Source organism: Panthera uncia (assembly GCF_023721935.1).
Source record: "Panthera uncia isolate 11264 chromosome A1 unlocalized genomic scaffold, Puncia_PCG_1.0 HiC_scaffold_16, whole genome shotgun sequence".
In the NCBI taxonomy this organism is placed as follows: domain Eukaryota; kingdom Metazoa; phylum Chordata; class Mammalia; order Carnivora; family Felidae; genus Panthera; species Panthera uncia.
The window spans coordinates 18846365-18869284 of NW_026057576.1; the positions used below are offsets into that span (position 1 = coordinate 18846365).

General features: G+C 41.6%; 1 protein-coding gene across 1 annotated transcript in view; it reads right to left on the reverse strand.

Annotated features, from left to right (window-relative positions):
* The window catches only part of WDFY2 (WD repeat and FYVE domain containing 2), a 181249-nt gene that overhangs the window by 73621 nt on the left and 84708 nt on the right, over positions 1-22920 (reverse strand). Inside the window, exon 3 of the mRNA XM_049646875.1 lies at positions 21159-21232. Within this exon, the coding sequence (XP_049502832.1) occupies positions 21159-21232 (74 nt within the window). The remainder of the gene's footprint in view (positions 1-21158; positions 21233-22920) is intronic.

A 22920-nucleotide genomic window follows, 5' to 3' on the forward strand; every position in this document is an offset into this window, starting at 1 on the left:
TACTGGATATTTACCCAAAGAATACAAAAACACTAATTTGAAAGGATATATGCACCTCTGTGTTTATTGCGGCATTGTTTACAATAGACAAATTATGGAAGCAGTCCTCCACCAATAGATAAATGGATACAGAGATGGTACACACACACACACACACACACACACACACACACACACACAGGAATACTATTCAACCACGAAAAAAAATGAAATCTGACCATTTGAAACAATATGGATGGATCTAGAGGGTATATAACAAGAAACAAAACAAAGGGGGGAAAAAAGACAAACCAAAATACAGACGTCTAACTACAGAGAACAAACAGATGGTTATCAGAGAGGAGGTGGGGGGGGGATGGGTGAAATAGGTGATAGGGATTAAAAGTACACTTATCTTGATGAACACGAATATAAGGAATTGCTGAATCGCTATTTGTACACCTGAAACTAACGCAACACAATATGTTAACTACACTAGAACTAAAAGAAAAGAGGTGCACCCAAGTGGCTCAGTTGGTTAAGCATCTGACTTCAGCTCAGGTCATGATCTCACGGTTTGTGAGTTCAAGCCCTACATCAGGTTCTCTGCTCTCATCACAGAGCCAGCTTCAGATTCTCTGTCCTCCTCTCTGCCCCTCCCCCCACTCCTCCCCAGGAACATGTGCACTCTCCCTCTCCCTAAAATAAATAAACATTTAAAAAAATTAATAAAAAAAAGAAACAGAAGGTAAAAAAGATATCTAGTCTGCCATACTGCTGGCAATGAAGTTTATAAAACCCAAAAAGCAAGTTGCTCACAAATTTTAGTAACTTCTGAAGATTAAATACTAAACATGGGAAAAAAAGAGAAAGTGACTTAAAGCTGAAACCTTCCTGGAAGGCCCAATATTGGTAAACTTCTCATTTTATATTTCCATATAAAATCTATTTCTGCATCTGCTTTAGAAATGTTCAGGATATTGTCAAATATATTACTTAGAGTCTCAATTATCAATTTACATGAAGGTGACTGATTTTTTTAAGTTGTGGTAAAAAGTATGTAACATTAAATTTATCATCTTAATCATTTTAAAGCATACGGTTCAGTAGTGTTAAGTATATTCACATTGTTGTGGAATAGATCTCTAGAATCTTCTTCATCTTGCAGAACCAAAACTTTACACCCGTTAAACACTAACTTCCCCCCACCACCTCCCACACACCCCTGGCTTCCTTGGTAACTACCCTTCTGGTTTTTGTTTCTTTGATTTTGTTTCTGGTTCTGCGATAGCTTAGATATTTCATATGACCGGAACAACACAGTATTAGTTCTTTTGTGACTGGATTATTTCACTTAGCATAACGTCCTCAAGGTTCACCAATACAGCATGTGACAGAATCTCCCTTTTTAGGGCTACATAATATTTCCTTGTGTGTTTGTATCACATTTTCTTCGTCCACCTTTCAATGGACATCTGGGTGGCTTTCACCACTTGGTTATTGTAAATAATGCTGCAATGAACGTAAGTGTGCACATGTCTCCTGCAGATCCTGTTTTGAATTCTTTGGGGTATATATTCGTAAGGGAGATTGCTGGATCACTTAGTGAGTCTATTTTTAACTTTTTAAGGACCTTCATACAAGAACGGGTGACTGATTTTAAACTCAGTGTTAGAAAACCACTACTACCTTTCAAGTTGCCTTCTTTTTTATCGTGCAGCTTCAGAATTAACAATGTCTCCTCTTTACCGCGGCTGTCAGGTAGCACAGAATCCAAGTCAAGTGCTCGCCCTTATCATCTTCATGCATGTGTTACTCTAGGTTCCATTCAGCCTCTTTTGGTTGGCAGAAACTCAAGTCAGCAAAGAAGAGAGGATTTATGGCACAGAGTCCAAGGCCATAAAGGGAAACCTACGGGCCACTAAAGCTGCACTTGCCACCCTCTGTGTCTCTCTTGCAGGCTCAGGGCTTCTCCCCTGGTATCTCTGTGTCTTGTTTCTCCAAGTGCAATCTACTGTCCTTCTCAACCTCACAGCCTCTCCTGACAACTCAGCTCCTGTTCCCTCATGATTGGAGCTTGCGTGGAGCCATCAGGGCCTCTCCAAGCCCCTGTCTATGAACATGACCTTTCAGCCTCACTTCCCGCTCACTGTCTTGCTCTTTTAGTACTTTCAGGTTCAAGTTCAAGACAGGAATCTGAGCGGACTACATATCTTCTCTCACTTGGACCCCAGCCTGTCCACACAAGCCCCTACCCGGTCTTTGGGCCAAGTGTCCACTCTCAGTTCCATCAGTTAATACTAAAAGAAAATGGGGTTACGGGCTGTGAAACATGGCCACCTCCATCTTTTCACGAGGGCCCACACGGGACCGTTCCTTCACCACAGGAGAGGTTGAGCATAGGCAGGCACCATGTATGACATATTTATCTGGCCCATCTTCACATGACCACGACATGTAAAACACACACACTCCAAGATTCTGTGTCTCTCACTTATGGCTATCTCCACATTTCGGTGCGCGCGTGCACACACACACACACACACACACACACACACAAAGATATATTCTCTGCTCTTGATTCCAGTTTTTATTTTCACTTTTACTTTTAGTTTATTATGTATATTCTTGCAAGCCTCCATGAAAACTTTCTGCAATCAGGTGGGACATGTAACAAAGAAAACCCACAATGACAGACAAAATCAACTTAATTTTACAGAAGCTGATCCTATTTTGAAGGCCATTTTCATACTATAAAATTGCAGGGTTTTGAAATTATTGAGAAATTTAGAATTTTGAAAAGAAATTCCAGGAAAGTAGTGACTTCGGCTCAAATATTTAAATGGGGTGGGGGAGGGAGGAAAAACCTCATTTCCTAATTGTTTATAGAAGGCAAAAGGTCAAGATGCCGGCTCTTCCCACGGTTTCTGGCTGTTCTTTCCCATCTATGAAAGGAAGGAGGTCATTAGTCCATGGGGTGCGGACGAAGGAGTCTCCACCTTACCCACGGCGGTCTCATTTGGCTTCTCTCTACCAATATGTCTCATGCTCTCTCCGGACTTGCTTTATTTTTCCTTCGCACGCAAGATCACAAAACCTGAAATCCCATAAGGATGATGCTGTGACCCCCAAAGATTCTTATGTTCTTACTTATGACTGTCTCCATACTTTAGCAATCAGTGACTTGAAATATGTACTTCCTTGTCATCCTTTTGTTTAAATTAGCAGTTCTCAAACTCTCTGGTTCCCTCGACTCTTAAAAGTTATTAAGGACTCCATGGGTTGTATCTACTGATATTTACCAAAATAGAAATTAAAACTGAGAAAATTTTAAAATATTAATTCTTTAAAATAACAATAACATAGGACAGATTCATACAAATCACATTCTTTACTAAAATATCTATATTTTACAAAACAAAAAATTCAGTGGGAAGAGTGACACGGCTTTCCATTTTTGCAAATCTCATTAACAGAGGACAGCTGAATCTTCATACCTGCGTTTGCATTCAGTCTGTACACATACTAGAAAATGAGAGGGAAACCAGCAAATAGCATCTTACTATTATTATGAAAATAGCTTTGACCTCATGGACCACAGTTTGAGAATGACTGCTTCAGTGTCTGACCTGACTTTTGGTTTTGACTAACCTCATTTCAGATTCTGCCAATCTGCCTGCAGAATTCAAAGAATTATTCCTGTTTGTTGATAAATTATGAAAAGAGGCTTCTCTGGCTACATGGAAGAATTGTGGAGAATGAAACATCCTCTCTACCCAGGAACTAGAAGAGTAGGTGCCTTTTCATCCTCCTCTCAAATTGCCTAATGACCCTAATCTCTTCTGACCACATGTATTTTAAGAAGTTGTGGGGAAGGAATACTTCTACTGCAAACTCCCAGCTTCAGCTCCAAACTCTGTTAGAAACCCCGAGTCATATTTCTAAGAAGACTGACATGTGTCACAATATGGAAGCAAGAGAAAAGATAACTCAGGTTCACATAATAGCAGCTTTTAGCCTCTCTAGATTCAAAATATCACCTACAACAAAACCAAATCGAGGCCTACAAATTCTTCCTATCAACTCTCATTCAAATTCAGGTTTACACACAAAACACACAAAGGCCATTTCAAGGTTTTTCCACACATTAACCACAGGGCTGGCTGCTTCCTCTCCAGGTTTGCCTGGGTGCTTACTGGTTTACCTGTACCCATCTTTCTTCACATGGATGGTAACTCATTTTTGTGCTTTCCTACCCCGAGTCTTCCAACACCGAATGCAAGTAACCAGATACTGTCGGTTTCAATAATATCTCTCCCAAAAGAATGGCAGGGAGAAGGTAAAAGAAAAAAGATAAACAGGTTTGAATGTAATGACTTTCAAGACTGCCTCTGGCAAATTTCAGAACCTTAAGGACAAGCACTCTTGGAAGTTATTCAACGAATGGGGAATATCCTCTCAAGGCCAAAACCTGAAGCCAGAACACTAATGTGTTACACGAAGAAAGCTGCCAAAGTATTCTCAGCCCCCAATACCCTTCACGGAGGGGAACAGAGATCACAGATTTTCAGTTAACAGCTCTACACAACGAAAGTTCAGCTGTAACATTAAATGGCAAATTACTTGAGAGATCAGTTTACACAATGCCTAGTTGCTCAAACTTATTTTTTAAACAAAAACAGCCTCAGAAATTTTGACCAAATTATTCTGAACAAAAAAGCTGCCACCTGCTGAATTAAAAACTCTTTATAGGTGATGTCGTGAAATTTAGCCTGCTAGTCAAGGCCGGCAACTACTGTTCCTACTTAGGAAAGCAGCTAGACGTTTGGATCTTTGGTTGTTACTGGATCTTTGGTTGTTTCGTTTCAGATTTCCTGGAATTCTAGAGTTTCTAAGGGGTCCTAGAGATTGCCTAGCACAGTGACTCATTCCTTAGATTAACTGAAGTCCTGAGATCCTAAGGGACTTGTCCAAGGTCATAGGCTTACTTGACTGCAGAGCCCAAGGTTAAAACATGGGTCTCTCTCTTGTTTTTTCTTTTTTTTTTTCATCTACTGATCTCTTGATTCACACACACCTCAAAGAGCCTCTTCAAAAGGATACTGAAACCCAGGCAAATGTCTCACTGAATTGCTCTGAGCAAAGGAAAACATTCTACTGCAAATTCTGAAATCACCTGGTTCTTCAGAGAATCCACAAAACAGTACATTACAACAAACATGAAAGAAAGTTAAGCACCAAGTACCACTAACGACCCTGTCATTACTCCATTACCTGAGTGTGACACCTGGAGGCAGGACTAACTGGTAACCCAGGGACACCCATCCTGCAGACGCCAGCCGTCCCCAGCACCGGCTAACTTAACACTGGCTGAAAATGAGCGTGGCCTAGGACTGATCTCTGCCAACCACCCCTCCCCTCCACTCCATTTCTCCTACACATTTACTCATCAGATCCTTACCGTCCCTCTTGAACCCATGCCCTTTCCAATCCAACTCCAAGTAAACCACCTTTGTCCTCGACGGGGCCACACCACACCTTGTTCCCTACCCTTCTGCGCTGGTTTCTCTTTTCCCAGGAAACGGTTCCCTTTCTCCAAACTCCATCACGTTTTAAACCTATCCTTCCAGGCAAGGTTGAATGGTGTGTGTTCACAAGGCAGAACGGGCCTTTCATTTGCTGAAATTCAAGAGACTGTGCAGATCTTTCATGCTATTATTGTTCACAGTCTGCATTAAATTAAAGCTATGATCACATTATTTCATCTTATAGATTTTAAGTGGAAAGGAATGGAGTTTCTGTTTTCTTAATACCTTGTCTCCCATAGACGAGCATTTTTGTCAAAAACGTATAAAAGCAAATCAATATTTATAAACAAACATGCCTTGTTTTTTTTTTTTTTTTAAGTCCTTGCCTATTTACTTATTATTTAATTTTAAAGAGAAAGAGCATGGGCAGGGGAGAGAGGAAGAAAGAGAGAGAATCTCAAGCAAGTCCCACTCTCAGCATGGATGGAGCCTGACGCAGGGCTCGATCCCACAACCCTGGGATCATGAGCTGAAATCAAGAGTCAGATGTGAGCCACCCAGCGCCCCTCGTTTGTTTGTTTGTTTGTTTGTTAAATATCAAGTCAAGATTTAATTGTACTAATATTATAAACACCCCTTACTCAAGGCCTTCCCACTGTCAGTGCTTCCGTCTTAAACATTCTTTTCCCAGATTTCATTATGATTCACCACTCCATCCTTCGAGGTCTCTGCTCAAGTTACACCTTCTCAAGGTAGCTTAACATGCCAGCCTTTTGAAAACTGCAACCTCTCTCCTCTACCTCACCCTCACATTCCCAATCCCCCTTACTCTGCTCTGTTTTTCCCATAGCATCTATCACCTTCTAACATACATAAATTATTATATTTTTGGTTTACTAAATGCAACATACACAAGGAGAGGGACTGAGGGTGGGGGTGGTGGTGGTCATTAATATATCTCAAACACTCAGAACCCTCGCTGGCACATAGAAGCGACTCAACAGATATTTTTTAAATGTAATTTTTTTTTAATGTTTATTTTTTGAAGGAGAGAGAGAGCACGTGAGCTGCGGAGGGGCAGAGAGAGAGGGAGACACAGAATCTGAAGCAGGCTCCAGGCTCTGAGCTGTCAGCACAGAGCCCAATGCAGGGCGCGAACTCACGATCCGCGAGATCGGGACCTGAGCCGAAGTCGGATGCTTAATTGACTGAGACACCCAGGTGCCCCTCAATAGGTTTTTTTTTTTAAAGAATTGAATGAAAAAAAGAAAATGTTATTTTAAGGAAATTTTAAGTTATTTTAAGTAAAATGTTATTTTAAGCTCATGATTAATACTTTTGAAATGTGTGGAAATCATAATATGTAATATGCTCTATGTATAATATTTTTTAGTAATGGCTGCAGCAAATATGCCTACCTGCAGTAGGTTTGAATAAAAATATGTACCATCATTGGACATCCAAATAATTTGTCAAAAAAGAAAGAGAGCCTAATTGCCAAGCTATTACTTTCTGTAATCAATGCCAAATACACTTTTAACTCAAATCTCACGACTAATCAATGTTTTACTTCCTAGGTCAATAGGAAAACACAAAATGTATTGCTCTTTTTAAAACCTGAGGTGTAATTGACATAACATTATATTAGTTTCAGGTGTACAACGTAAGATCAATATTTGTATATACTGTGATGTGTTGCTTTACACAGTTAACTGGTTCTAATCATGGTCTCTGTGCTAAAATGTTAAATGACCTTTTTCTGGATTTAAATTCACAAATTTTCAACCTGAACATTATTCAGACCAATAAAAATGAAGATAGCAAAGTAATAAGCAAAAACAGAAAGCAAATATTACATATTAAAAAAAAAAAAAACAACCCAGTTTCACTAGCCCCCAAAAAGGTGCTCACAAGAAACAAACTGGTTTAAAAATTATGATTTTAAAAACTTATCTTTAAACTTAGATGGCAAATAATTATGTAACAAATCATACTTTTTAATTTCAAATAAAATTATTAGCCTTATCAAAAAGTAAGCTAAAGTTCATCTCTTCTGGAAATGAATAGAATTTTTACTGTAAAAGTAATAATTACCATTTATTAAGTCTTTTATATAAATGATCTCTTGTAATCCTCATAAAAATCCCAAGAGGCACATATCAATATTCCCAATTTACACTGAGTAAATTAAGGCCTGTGTAAAGTTAACCAACTTGCCCAATATTATCCAGCTAAAAAACTTTAGAGCTAGGATTCAGATGCAGATTTCTCTGGAAGCAAAGTTCACACCTCAACCACCAGGACACCCGCCCCTGATATTCACCCCTGATGCATGAAGGCAAAGTGTGCTGACAGTGGTCTCTACCAGGATCTATGAATAAGCCCTACCTGAGGCAGTGAGGAGAGTACACTGGCTCCCTCCACAGCAAAGAGCTGACAGGAAACAAGGGCTTCTAGAAGGCCTACTAGACCTTAAGAATGAAAGGGAAAGGACCAAGAACTTCTGGTGAAACACAGATGAAACTGACTGGTTTTGGGGTGCCTGGGTGGCTCAGTCAGTTAAGTGTCCTACTGCAGCTCAGGTCATATTCTGATGGCTTGTGAGTTTGAGGCCTCCATCAGGCTCTGTGCTGACAGCTCAGAGCCTGGAGCCTGTTGTGGATTCTGTCTCCATCTCTCTCCGCCCCTACCCCGCTCATGCTCTGTCTCTCTCTCTCAAAAATAAATAAACATTAAAAAAAAAATTAAAAAAAAAAAACTGGAAACTTCCTCTGGAAACTACTACTGAGGTTCCAATTTATGTGAGACTCTCTACTGGGTACTGGAAATGGCCATGCATATATGTTTGCTGCCTTCAAGTTGCTCAGGCAATGGAGGTTAAGAAAACAAGGAAATTAGCATTTATGAAATGTCTCTTATTTAGCAGACACTTTCAGGAACTCTATGTGTTATTTCATTTGATACACAATCATATACATGACACATACATGTAAACTAGTACGTATCACTAAATACTAAAGTAAAAATTTGAGCTAAGTGCTATGAGAACCCTTAAGAACCTTTTAACCCTGCCCTGGAGGATAGCAGGCTTCTCATAAGAATGGGTTTGGGGCTTTAAGTCAATTCTAAAGGCAGGAAAGGGGCATCTGAGTGGATTAGTCAGCTATGCGTCTGACTCTTGGTTTCGGCTCAGGTCATGATCCTACAGTTTCATGAGTTCAAGCCCCACATCAGGCTCTGTGCTGACGGTGTGAAGCCTGCTTGGGATTCTCTGTCTCCCTCTCCCTCCGCCCCTCCCCGACTTGTGCTATCTGTGTCTCTCTCAAAATAAATAAACTTTAAAAAAAAAAAAAAGGCAAGAGAGGAGTTACTTGAGAAGGAAACAGGAGGTCTGGAACATTCTATGTCCATGGGCATTGATGTGTGAACCAAACGAGTCAGATATCTAGGTAGAAGAGTTGTGATAGATGAGGCTGATGAAATGGGTAGAATTGAGGAATGTGAATTTTATACTTCTGGAAGTTGCTGAGAGTCTATAAAGAGGAGTGACATAATTACACCAGAATTCTGAATATCTGGTGGCAGAGGAGCTAGGGGGAAACTAGAGACAAGAGATAGTAGGAGTAATGTGGGGCTTTAATCCAGCAGCCCAAGCCAATGTGCATGAGACAGAAATTTTAAAAGTATCAATGAGAACAGACATTGAGGGAGAGCCTGAAGACTGTTCTGAGGTCAGCGGGCCAGGGCAGTGATGCTGCAAGCTTGGAGGAGAAATGTGGCTCTACTATAATTCCTATATCTGGTTGGGGCTACTCAGTAATGCCAATTTACTAAAGGGAAAAGGAGAAAGAGCATATGCTGGGGAAAAGGCAATGCTTTCTATTTAGAATACGCTAAACCAGAGGTGTCTTAGAGACTCCCAGGTAGGGATGCCAAGGGCATCAAGAGTCAGAGGTCAGGCTCAAGAGGACAGAATGGGCCCTGGTCTTGAGAACCAAAGATGTAGGGATTACCAGGCTGTAGGAGTAGAACACAAAGAAAGAGAAAGAGCACAAGGCAGGGCCCCAGAAGTGCTGACATCTTGGGCTCTACCAGAGAAAGGAAGAGCCAGTAGGAAAATCTAGATAGAACTCAAGGTTGACTAAATTTGAAATACCATACCAAATACCCAACCATGAAACCACGCAATCCACTGAAAGGCACCTGTCCAGCTCTTTTCCCTCCTATCCATGGTAGACAAGCTCTTGGCAGAAAAACCTGCCCTGTTGTGACTTCTCCCCATTCCAGGAAACCAGTTGGACCTGAGTTACTGCTGAGGATGGAAAAACAGTACTGTTCTATGTGTCAATATGGTTAGCAGTCTTTTTGCAACCGTGTAATTTGTTTCAATGAGCTTAAGGTCTCATACTGATTTTCTTATATATTTTAAATTTTTTTTAATGTTTTTTTATTTTTGAAACAGAGAGACAGAGCATTACCAGGGGAGAGAAAGAGAGAGAGGGAGACACGGAATGCAAAGCAGGCTCTAGGCTCTGAGCTCTCAGCACAGAGCCCGACACGGGACTTGAACCCATGAACTACAAGATCATGACCTGAGGTGAAGTCGGCCACTTAAGTGACTGAGCCACCCAGGTGCCCCACTGATCATTATCTTCTGACACTAAACTAGTATATATAAAAATACAACATTCACTGATAACTGAGAGAAGAGTTATTCCCCCATCCGTGAGGAGGCAGAACTGGAGACAAGTAGATTACAGAGCCTACATTCAAGGTGTAATGCCACAGGAGCAGCAAATGAACAGGGAGGGGCACAAACAAAAACTCCTTCAGGCTACCACTACCCTGAGTCACTGGAGCATCCTACAGTAAAACAAAGAAACACAGTCCTGCACTGAACCCCCACTGAACCCCAGGGACCAGGGCATACCTAATGCCACTCCCCTCTCCGCTGTCACAAGCTTCGAGCCAGCATGCAGGCAGCCTGTTTTCAAGAGTGTCTCAGATCACTGTGTGGGTGCAGTAGCACCAGGTGATAGCAATCCAGGGACAGTAAGGGCTATAAAAGAATAACTGCTTCTTCCACATATTTCGGCTCTAGTGAGTTCTCAAGCTTTACAGCAAAAGCATAAATGTCAGATGGCTCTTTGGGGGGTCAGTTTCATGACCGCTGTTGTCAAGGAACTTTAGGAGGAATGCCTTCAAAGGTGATTTATGTGGAAATGCCACATTGGTCCCTCTGGGCTCTGAACTTTGCCATCTAAATATCAGTGACATGAGAACCATGGTCCAGCTCTATAGTTTATATAAAAGATTAACTCCAAGTGAAAATCAGCACAATATTCGTGCACACAGAAAATATTCTCATATGCCTGGATGGAAATGGTTAAGAAAAGATTCATGAAACAAGACTGATTCCCAGTGTTGTAAAAATCTGCAGGACCACAGACAGCTGCCTGGACATTGGTCTATAAAACTCAGACTCCTAAATGAATAGAAAGTGACAGAGCCCTGATGGCTGGTAGCACCCCCTCCTCCCACACTTCTTCATCTACTAGAGTGAGGATGTCTCTTGTGATAAGAAATTTGCCACACCTTCTCCAAATATCATTCAGAGCATCTTCAGTAATCTGCACACCTCTCTGAGTTTAACCTTTTCCTGGGTGATGAAGGTTAAAATGGCAACAACTTAGATGAGAAATTTTTTGGCAGAAAAATTAGTACTTGAGAATCCCTGTTTTTTTGCAAATTACTGGTGAATTACTGTGGTGAGGCAGCAAAGATCAAAAATAGGACCAGAAATAAGTTGAACCATCCTAAGGAGGATGCCACCATGAAGATGCTTCCTCCCCTTAGAACTGGCCTGCGAAATCCACATGACATGGACTTTCACCAAGTCTTCCCAGTGAAGAAGGAATTTTCCTTCTTGGAAATTTGGAAGTCTTGGAAAATTTCTGTTTTCCAATGGAAGATGCTGTTGTTGCTAATGACAACGATGTGGAAAGTAGCCAATATCATGAAGTACTTGATATGCATGGGCACTGTTTGAAGTGCTTTATGTCTACTATGTCAGATAATCCTCACAACTCTGGAAAACAGTTATATTCTCCCCATTCTGCAGATGAGGAAACTGAAGCACAGAGAGTACAGCAACTTGTCCAGGATGACACGACTTGTGGGGAGCTGTGATTGAATTAGAGCTGTGATTAAATTCAGGCAGTCTGATTCCAGTGCCTATGGTCTTAACCTCTATATACTGTCAATGCAACAGATGACACTAATTAACTCACTCATTAATTTCTCTGCAAATATTTACAGAGCACTTACAATTCATGGGCACTGCGCTGAGTGTCAAGGATGTAACAAAGAGTCAAGCAGATACAGTCACTGCCTTGTGGAGCTTATGCTGACTATTCATATTAATCAAGTAATCACACAAACAAGTATAAAATGGCAACTATGACAGTTGCTACAGAGGAGGGGCACTCAGTGCTATGAATACCTATAATCCAGTAATAGGAACTATTGGAAGATCAAGGAAGACCTCCCCAAGGCAATGAAACTGAAACTGAGACCTGACGGATGAGCATTAAGTGGACAAGGAGAAAGGAAGCTCATTCAAGGCAGAGGCTCCATGAAAGGAAGGAAGCTGGTGAGCATAAGCAACCAAAAGTGGCCAAGGCTGAAACTCCAGAAGGGACAGCACGGAGCAAAAGGAGGATGTGGAGAATGGGACCCTGCCGGGTCACACGGGCCAAATGAGGACTCTGGGCCTGTGTACTACGAGCAAGGGAAAGCCACTAAAGTATTTGGCAGGGGATATGACAAGATCAAACATGTATTTTGAAAAGACTTTTCTAGGTCCAATATGGAAAACAGACTGGAGGAGGTAGAACGGACATGGGATGATCAGTGAGGAGGTCAACTAGGGGGTCCAAAGAGGCGAGATAAGCAGGGTGATGGGGTGGGGGAGGGTTGATAACAATGATGGTGAGGATGTAGTGGAAGCTGAGAGGTATTTAGGAGGTAAAAACCAGTAAGTGATGGACTGGGCAGAGTCAAGTGAGAGTCAAGCAAAGAGGAGGGAGGATGACTCCAAAGAGACCTGGCTCACACAACCGAGTGGACAGTGGTTACACTCACAGACACAGGGAATGCTGAGAAAGACCAGATATGTACGGAGGCACAGGAGTTCTATTTTGGACCCGGTGAATTGGAGGTTCCTTTGAGATATTCAATAGGAAATATGAAGGAGTGGGAATGTCAGACAAAAGGTCTGAACAGAGATAAAAAAGTTGAGAGTTATTGTCACATGGGTAGCAAACGATGCCATGACATAGGCAAGGCATCCCAGAGAGGGAAGAAATGAGAGCCTAGAAGCAACACTGAACCAAAGCTGGCCAGAGGACATCCTAGGATGAGAACAGAGACAAAACAGAAAGTAGGAGGAAAACCAGGAAAGTGCTGTTGTGGATGTACACGGAGACTACTTCAGGAAGAAACGGCAGGGCGAACTGCTGTGGGCAGGTCAGACATGATGACGACTTAAAAATGTCAGCTGGACAGGGGCCCCTGGGTGGCTCAGTTGGTTAAGCATCCATCTCTTGGTTTCGGCTCAGGTCATGATCTCACAGTTCATGAGTTCGAGCCCCAGGTCGGGCTCTGTGCTGTCAGCGCGGAGCTTGCTTGGGATTCTCTCTCTCTCACGTGAACAAATAAATTTGAAAAAAAAAACATTTTTTTTAATTGTCCGTTGGATAGATCCACAAGATCTTTTCTAACCATTGCCAGAGTTGTTTGGGTAATGTGATGAATCTGACAGCCAGACTGCAGGGGTCTGAGTGGACAGGGGAAATGAGGAAATGCAGGAAGGCACAACAGACAACTCTTGTGAGAAGTGTGATTATAAGGAGAGAAGAGAGACAGAACATTTGGTGAACAGGGAAGAGAGCTGTGATGTCGATGTCTCTGTTTTTCATTAAAAACAAATGGACAGACAAACAAAAGCAAACCTTAAGTGTGTTTAAAAACCAGTGAGAAGGATCCAGGGAGGAGGGAGAGGTTATTGAGACAGAAGACTAACAGAAAGTTACTTGGAATGCATTACGCTCATCAATTCCTAGCCACTGCCTTTCTGAAACACAGATATACCCCTTGATGTGGCCGATAGAAGAAGATGACCACCCTCTGAAATAGTAATACAGTGTCCTCATAAGGCCATCCTTTGTGGCAGATAACTCCTGGAGATAGTGTAAACTGATTTCTACCATGTACTCTTACTGGGGCTCCTCAGCACCCGATTTAAAATACAGGGCAATCTGGGTGTTCTTACAGATATCCACACTACAGGATCAGTCTCAAGGTGGAACCAAGGAGACCTTCAGAAATTTATTATCGCAATGGAAAGGCCCCAAATGGAAAGGCCCCAAAATGATCTTGGGGCCAAGAATGTTCTTGTCATCTGCAGTCACTACCACTTGACAAAGTTTTGCGATAACACAGGCACTGGACAAAAGATGATAGGATTACAAGTACAGTGACATAACTGGAGGAGAGGAGCTGGTCCTTGAGACATTCTAAGAAGGTCTGTGATCCACACAAATACTGACAACATAGTAACTCCAACAACAGTAAGTAGATTCTTTGACAAAACCACCTTCAGTGAATTATACTGTACGAATACGTACTAAGGAACTGGAATGTCAGCACCCCAGGACTCTTCCTTCAAGCTAAGCAGGAAAAAAGTTACTCTGTAAGTACAAAACTTGGAAGGCACCAGGATCTCCCCAGCAGGAGTGGCCCAACTGTATACTCCACTTGGGTACAGCTGAAATATTTTATTCATAGGCTACCTGTCATCACTGTAGAACATGACCTCACCTTTTGGGTTTGGTCCCCGTAGGCTCATTACAACCCACAGTAATAAACAACTCATCCAAAATATCTCATTACATTAAAGGCTCAAATTCTTTTTTTTTTTTTTTCCTCATCTTTTTAGCAGTGGCCAGATGCATGGAATAACACAATCTTCCAATTCATTAATGACCATCCTAGAGCAATTCCTTGTGGTTGGTCTGTCTTAGTTGTATGAAAAAAAAAAAAAAATTAGCCTGGTATCATAAGAAAAAAACCTGTCCAGAATCAGGGAAACCCTAGCTCTGCGACCACTATCTTAACATGTGACCTATCGATACGTCACTTAATCTAGGTGAGGGTGGCATGAGATGTAGAAGAATGAAGGTCCCTTTCAATTCTAATATTTTCTTATCTCCTCCAAGGGGATTTTGAATCATCTTCTTTTAATATCTTTGGATGCCTCTTCCTGAAGGCATCATACTGCAAATCTACAGAACTGTTTCCTAATCAACTGTTAGAACACCGTTAGAGAAACACTGTACATACAATCTCATCAGGTATCTTGAGTTGAACAGCGTCCTCCCCAAATTCATGGCCACCTAGAACCTCAGAATGTGACCTTACTTGGAACAAAGGTCTTTGCAGATGTAATTAGTTAAGATGAGATCATACGGGATTCGGGTGAGCTCTTAATCCAATGACTGGTGTCCTTATAAGAAGGGCACATGTAAATACAGAGACACAGAGAGGAAGGGGACGTGAAGATGGAGGCAGGGATTGCAGTGACACATCTACGACCCAAGGAACGGTGAGGATTTCCAGCAACCACCAGAAACTAGGGAAAAACAAAAAAGGATTCTCTCCTCGAACCTCCAGAAGAAGCCCTGTCAACACCTTGATGGTGGACCTACCTTTTGTCTCTAGAACTGTGAGAAAATAAATTCTGTTGTTAGAACAGCCTTAGGAAAGTAAAACACCAGGTACTGATACCCCACAACTGGTAATGACTCCTCTTGCTCTCATGGCAAATACACGAGGACTAGTAAGATGCTACCACACCTCAGACCATCTGAAAATGGTAAAACTGAACTTGGGGAGTTCAAGATCTTGGTTTCAGATGACAAAAACAGCTCTGATGACTCTTCAGTTTCTTTCCAGTGGATGCCAAGTATTACACTTTCAAAAAGGTGCTCCTTTTATTTGAAAAAAGTAATATCCTCTCTCACAGAAACTACATTCCTCTCCCTTGAAGCTACTGGCCTTCTGGAAGGGGACACTTTTTGCTTCCCCGTGGCAACAAGACTCCTTGCTTCAGTGATTACTGTGACCTGTTATCCAGATTCCCTATCTATGAGATTCTGCCAAGCCCTACACCACACTCCATGTGAAGCAGTTTCAGAATATACCATCTAAGGAATAAATACTGGTGACCACAGAGCAATGCTCTTGTAAAGCTGTTAATTTAATCGGTAGGATAGGAGTCTCTAAATAATAGGAAATGATGTGAGAAGGCATTTCCTTCAACAATCCCAAAAGTTCAACAGGGCCCTAATCTTAGCGGAAAAATGAGGCAATGCCAGATTTATGAACAGCACATTTTTGGGGCTCACAAACTGTCAAGAGCATGTTGTGTTTCTGCTTGTTTCTTAGTGGTTTGCTTATTGCATCTCTGTTTACGAATTTCAAGAAGCAGAGTATGGACATCAAATTCTTCCATATGCCCCAAGCAGTCATGTAAGGAGGATTCGCTCACACTGTGTCAACCGTTGAGAGCAATTTACCTTGCTGGTCACGTGCCCGGCTTTGGTGTTAGCATCCTGATGACATAAATCGAAATGCCTTTCTTCCCTCATTCGACATTTTACAAAGCGACATTTTACAGTGGTCTAGCAACTCTGTGAGGACACAGACTGAAGCTGACGTGGGCTCTGCCTTCAGGCAGTTCACAGTCTAGTGAAGGACACAGTCTCACCAACAAATGAGACAACATGCCCAAGGGCACTCAGGAAATGGAAATACAGTCGCCTACTGGGGAAGAACAACGGGCAGGGAATGGAAAGCCTTCGGCAGGAATTCTTTATGGACACAGAAGTGGCTCCGGGGCAGTGGTGTGGGATGAGGAGAAAGCCCAGGCTTCACAGGCACACACAGATCCCAGCTCTGCTTAGCGCTGCTTCCTGGCTAAGTAAGCTGGAGAAGGCGTCTGAACTCTCCAGGCCTCGGTGTCCTTATCTGAGGAGTGTCCCCCCTCCGATTACTGTGCTGCTGGAATGAGGCGACGTACGGAAGGCGGAGTGCCTGGGACACAGTGGATGCTCCATTCGTGTTGGGTTCTCTTTCCCTTTTCATTCCCTCGAGCAACCATGGGAACTAGCAGTAATACGTACTACGGGAACATCATAACCACAAGAACTATCAAAACAACAGCAACAAATCCACACGTGGTCGGTATCGTGGTTTTTGTACAATAATCACTATCTTGAATGCTACTCATTATACAGATCAATCTTTTCTTCTCATCCCAAACTTACCATAAACACATATATGAAAACACTCTTCAGAGAACAGAGATTTATCATTTAGGGGCTTTGTCCAAAAACAAACAAACAACCTTCAATAAGTACGCATTTATCTGGCGAGATTTCAATAAAAACTCTGGCTGAAGCAGATAGTATATGTATTTCCAAAAACTGGCATATATACTTGGCTATGACTACAGCCATTATTCAGTAGGGTCGGTGAGCATCAGCTCAAGGAAGACCTTTCATTTCTGTGCGGATGTTTCTTCAGCCGCTATCCTCTCTGAATACCTTAGAGAGTCTTCCAGTGGTGCTGGAGGGACAGCTTCCCCGTTAGGGATCCAGCGTCTTCATAATTTAACCACCCACCCTGAGCCAGGCCTTCACGACCAAACCCCATCCACCTTGTATACTTTATACTCCACTCCTCAAACTGGGTCACTTCTGTCCAAACATTCCCTGCCCTCTCTTACTGCCCTGTTTTTGCCTCCTATGCCATTCACCTTGCCTGAAGTACCTTACCTTCCGATCTTCAGATAATGAAATCCTAGCCCAGTTCCTAAACCCAGCTCACATCCAGTCTCCACAGAGCTGACCCGGACCATTACCTCCCACCCTCTCCTGATCTCACTGTCCTGACAACATCACACTCACTGGTGTCCCACTGCTGGGCTGTTTTTGTTTTTTTTTTTTATTCTGTTACTTATTTCATACCTTCACTCTTCATTTTTTCCCAACCAAATAAGCTTTTTGAGACTAGGAGCCACAGGTTAGAATTGAGCATAATTCTTTCACACATTATTGATATTAAAATTTATTTGTGGGCCGGCTAGAATACATGAGGCACCGTAATGAAAAATTTCAAACTCCTACTTCAGCACTTAAAGTGGTTTGCACAATATGACTGACTTCTTTTGACATTAAAACAGATGACATTTCTGAAAACTCAAGATGAATTAAACTATCAGCATAACATTTTCCCCTGCAGAAGAAAATTCCGTTGCAACAAATATTTTGAAAGCAACAGAATTATACAAATAAAGTACCTCAGACTTGAAGCAGGTACTTATTACAGCCAGCTATATTAAATAATGTTTGTACGCTAGTCAACAACTTATTTAACAAATTATTCATCGAGTCCCTAATTTGTACAAGGAACCATACCGAGAGCCTCTGGAATGGGAGAGGAATAAAAGGCCAAGTCCTCAACACTCAACACTTTAACAGAGAAGACAGACTTTAAAACTTATAAAACAAGGTGAAAAGAGCACTACAATATAGCTAACCTGCTGAGTAATGTGTGCGATTAATTTCACTTGGTAGGGCTTAGGAACCATCCGTCAAAACAAAACAAAACCAAAAAAGGAAAAGAGGACACTGGAACGAGGCACTGAGAGATAACTGGGACTCTGTAGACCAAGATGGCAGAAGGGGGGTCCGGGTTATAAGATTAGCAAGAGCAAAATGGACAGACATGGAAACACACCTTCAACCATCCTTGCTTCTCTCAGTTGGTGATGTAACCTGCTACCTCATGAGAAATCGAAATGGCCCTTCCCCTCCTGTATCTCCCAACTGTGTCTGCCTTCTGCTCTCTCTCGACAGCTTCCTCACTCTTCACCAAAGCTAAATTCTCCTAGCCGTTCAGGCCCCTCCGGCTGCTGTCTAATGTCTCATCTTGTGGCAGGCTCACCCTCCCTCTCCTTCCCTTTGTGGACAAGTGTCTGAAAGAATGGTCTCCATTGTCTCTACTCCATTTCTTTTTTTTTTTTTTTAATTTTTTTTTAACGTTTTATTTATTTTTGAGACAGGGAGAGACAGAGCATGAACAGGGGAGGGTCAGAGAGAGGGAGACACAGAATCTGAAACAGGCTCCAGGCTCTAAGCTGTCAGCACAGAGCCCGACGCGGGGCTCGAACTCACGGACCGCGAGATCATGACCTGAGCCGAAGTCAGCCGCTTAACCGACTGAGCCACCCAGGCGCCCCTGTCTCTACTCCATTTCTAATTCACTCAGTTACATAAGGTTAACTGCCTCTTGAATCTTTTTTACCCAGTAAAATAAAGACAAACAAGGATATGCTTTCTGATTTCCTCCTTTGTTTTAAAATAAGTTAACCAATAATAATAATAATAATAATAAGTTAACCAATATTTTTTAAAAACTTATTTGCTATATTCAGGAAACAGAGAATGTATAGTCTCTGCATAGGATTTCTCATGTCCAGAAAGTAAACTATTATGCAGCTGAGACTCTGTGTAAGGATTTTCAGTGAAGAAGCTGTTATTGTCATGACCTTAAACAATCCCTTCTCTCCATGTGCCTTTCCCTAACTCAGCTCTTCACGGTTCTGCCGATGAGAATAGGTAGGGTAGACAACTCCTCCTCTTCAAAAGCATAAAACAGGCACTTTTAAGGAAATGATGTCATACTAGCTGGGTCCTCCATCTTTTCTAGAAGATCGGGGTACGGTAAGGTTTGGTTATCTCCACGCCGTACTGACACACCTACAGAGGCAGCCCAGTCTGGCCCCTGATTTATGTTCTGCTTCACTGGCAGTTTCATTTACTAAAGGAATAATGGCTGAGGTGGTCTCGCCTCTTATATACGATAAATAGCCAGAACTCTCCATAACTTACTTTGCTCACCTTTCTTGCCTTCAAAGCCAAATTTATCGGCACCCATTAGCCACCTACACGGATTTCAAAAAATGCGAAGACTCACCCATATGTTATATACATGTCCGTCTTCATGGACAGTGAGTGTTACATACACTAGTCCATGAACTGTTGGACAATATATAGATCTGAGCTCATCTTTGCAGATTTCCTTTGTAGTGAACACTTCAGTTCACTGAACAATCCAGTTACCCCCCACTTCATCTTTTAAAAATAAATTTATCCCCCACATACCCCACTTTTTAAAAATAACTCTCCTTAAAGCAGACGAAGTTCTGTAGCATGCACTTCTCTTCTGTCCTCCTACAGAACAGTTTACAGACCTAGAAAATGCATTGGATATGATAGAAATTCCAGAAAATATTTGTCAACAGGCAGCTTTATGTTTAAAAATATTGTTAAAATTTCCATAAAGGTCACCGAACAAATGTTTTGACGAAGACCAAATGGAAAATTTCAGGCCCACCTCTTCAGACCCCTTGTAAGAATCAGGTTAAGATTACAGATGGAAACCCACATTCCATATGTCTAAATATTTAAAAGTTATGTATCAAGTTAAACTATTAAATAAAATATGGTCTCTTCCTCCAATCTTGACAAATATACCTTAAACCACCTGGAGGTACAGGAACGAATTCAGAATTTTTAGACTCCTTCAAGTTTTACAATATAGTACAAGCTCTAAGCTGTCTGGGGTCAGGAAAATGCCAGTCGGGGTACTCAGAACATGGGGGTGGCTGGAGTGAGGGCATAAGCTGGACACACCCCCTGGATCCCTCAGGTCCTTCATCCTGTGGGGAAATGTGGCCAGAATAGGCTCCTCTAATTCACAGGTCGTAAAGCAGGGCCTCTCTTGCTGGGACTGAAGGAAATACTGGGTAATTTACCAAACTGGAGAGTTTACCAGATCAGTCTTGTTACACTTAGTTAATACACTAGCTGAAACTAAACATATAAAAAGATGATAAAGTAAGTAGTAAAGCCTGAAATTCCAATCCCTAATCACTTCAGCTCCCTCAAGCTCTATAATAAAAGAGTGTAATATTTATCTGAATCTACCCTATAGCCTAATGTAGATTCTGTGCCTTCTTGACAAATTTATACAGTTGACAGAACTCCATTCACACACTAGAGGGAGTTAAGACAAGAGGGAGCAAAAGAAGAGAGAAAGGAGAAAAACATCAAGTATCAAAGATCAGACATGCAGGTCTAAGAAGACATTTCCCTTGTGCTGTCACTTGTCTGAGGAAGCATATGACACCATGATTAACCATCTGACCAAAGCCGCGAGTATCACAGACTGCTGTCATTAGCACACAGATTCATGTAGTTCATTCACTGGCCTCATAAAGCTCCTATTCTAGCCACTGTGTCCACGGGAAGGCAAGCTCAACCTTGTCAACTCCAACTGAGACTCACACCGACTCTCCCTACACCTTGCCGTAATCTGCCGCGCTGCACTTTCCACTTCACTTCGCAAGAACATTAATTTGTTAATTTGCAAAAAACTAACAAATAACTCTCATCACAATACATATATACGCACTCCACAAGAAGGGAAGTATTTCAACTGGAAATCTTATTTATGTGTACTTACTGAGATTGTACCATTGTCTAGACCTATGGACAGTCTTCTTGTTTCCGGGTTAAAAGACATGCATGAACATGGAGCTGAAAGAAATGAACATGTTGATGAAATTAACAAAATGATGATTCTCATCGATTCAGGAGCGACTAACTAGCTAAAAGCGTGTGGCTATTTTTTCCCCACGATTTCCTGAAAAACAGTTCATTTAACGCCCACTCACCGAAAAATAAAAACAGTAATTTTACACCAACCCCTAGTTTTTCAGTTATCCTTTTAATGAATATAACAAGTAAGATGTTCTCAAACTGGACTAGTTCCAATGGGCTTAGTCTCGGCTGTTCTATCAGTATCGAGTCTAAATTTGCTTGACTAGATTACTAATATTTTGTACTGTGTACTCCCTCTGTTACCCGTCTATCTCTTCCACTCACACCCTATCTTTAATAGAAACAAGCTCAACCAGGGGGAAAAAAAGAGACCTTATAATTCCCTCCTCCCCGCCCCCCCATATACACACTAGTATAGAAGTCTATTTTTTGATTTAGAATTGACTCAGGGCATGTGGACTAACAGAAGTTTTTTACTCTCAGCATTCAAGGCTGCTAACTGAAAAAAGACTGAGGATCTGTCTCAATTTAAGAGAGAACCAACTGGACACAGGGCCAGGCTCTGTAGAAAAGAAATCCGGTCTGGGCAGGGCCTCCCTGTGCTGCAAAATTGGCTACTACCTGAGTATACCTGAGCCCAAGTAAACTAAGCATACTTGGAAGCCAATGTGGCCAAGAAGTGCTTGCTCAACAGTCAGCATCCGGGTTCCTACACTGGCTCGTAAGAATGGGGCCTGTTGACAATTTATCCTACACTGAAATCGCTGTTGTGCAAATGAGTCCAACACCAATTCTTAAATTTCTCCCCGACCTTCACAGTGGCCCTGCTCATCATCAAATCGTATTCAGCCTCAAATATTTTTACTCCTACTTTTTACAGTTATGGTTAGACGTCGTACTCAAGGTCATACAGGGAAAAAAAATTGGAGAAGGTTCAAAGACATAATTCATATACACAGTCCCATTTTGAAATATGTAACTTAGATTATCTCGAAACTAAATTCTAAAAGAATTTCAAGTTCTACTAACAGAGCTACTTCATGAACACATTACTTAGTAACATTTTTTTCGTTCTCTATAAAAGGACCCTGAACAACAGAAAAGATCTTCCAAACTACAAGTGTTTATTTTCTAGTTTTTAATATGTTCAGAAAATAGAAACACAAAAAATCATCCCCACACACACAACCTCCACCAGTACAACAGAGAATCTTCTCTCTGATTAGCCACAAAATTAAACTAGATTCCCAAAAGTACACTGCTGAAAAAAGTAGTCAAATGATATTTAATGTGCTGCCCTAGGAAAGTCATCCTTACTCGCCCATGGCCCGTGAAATATGTTGGCACAGTTTCTAGACAGGTGCTAACATGCCAGGTCTTATAGCCTGTAACATGCGTGCAGAATTAAAATCTAATGATTTCATGGAAAATCATCATGTTAGCTGAAAAGAACAACAAAAAAATATATGTTGTTACTACAACTACATAAAATACACAGACACCTAAAAACATACATGGAAAAATGAAACAGTTTTTGTGTTTGTGTGACAAGTTCATTTTTTAAAAAATATTTTTAATGTTGGCTCGGAGCCTGGAGCCTGTTTCCGATTCTGTGTTTCCCTCTCTCTCTGCCCCTCCCCCGTTCATGCTCTGTCTCTCTCTGT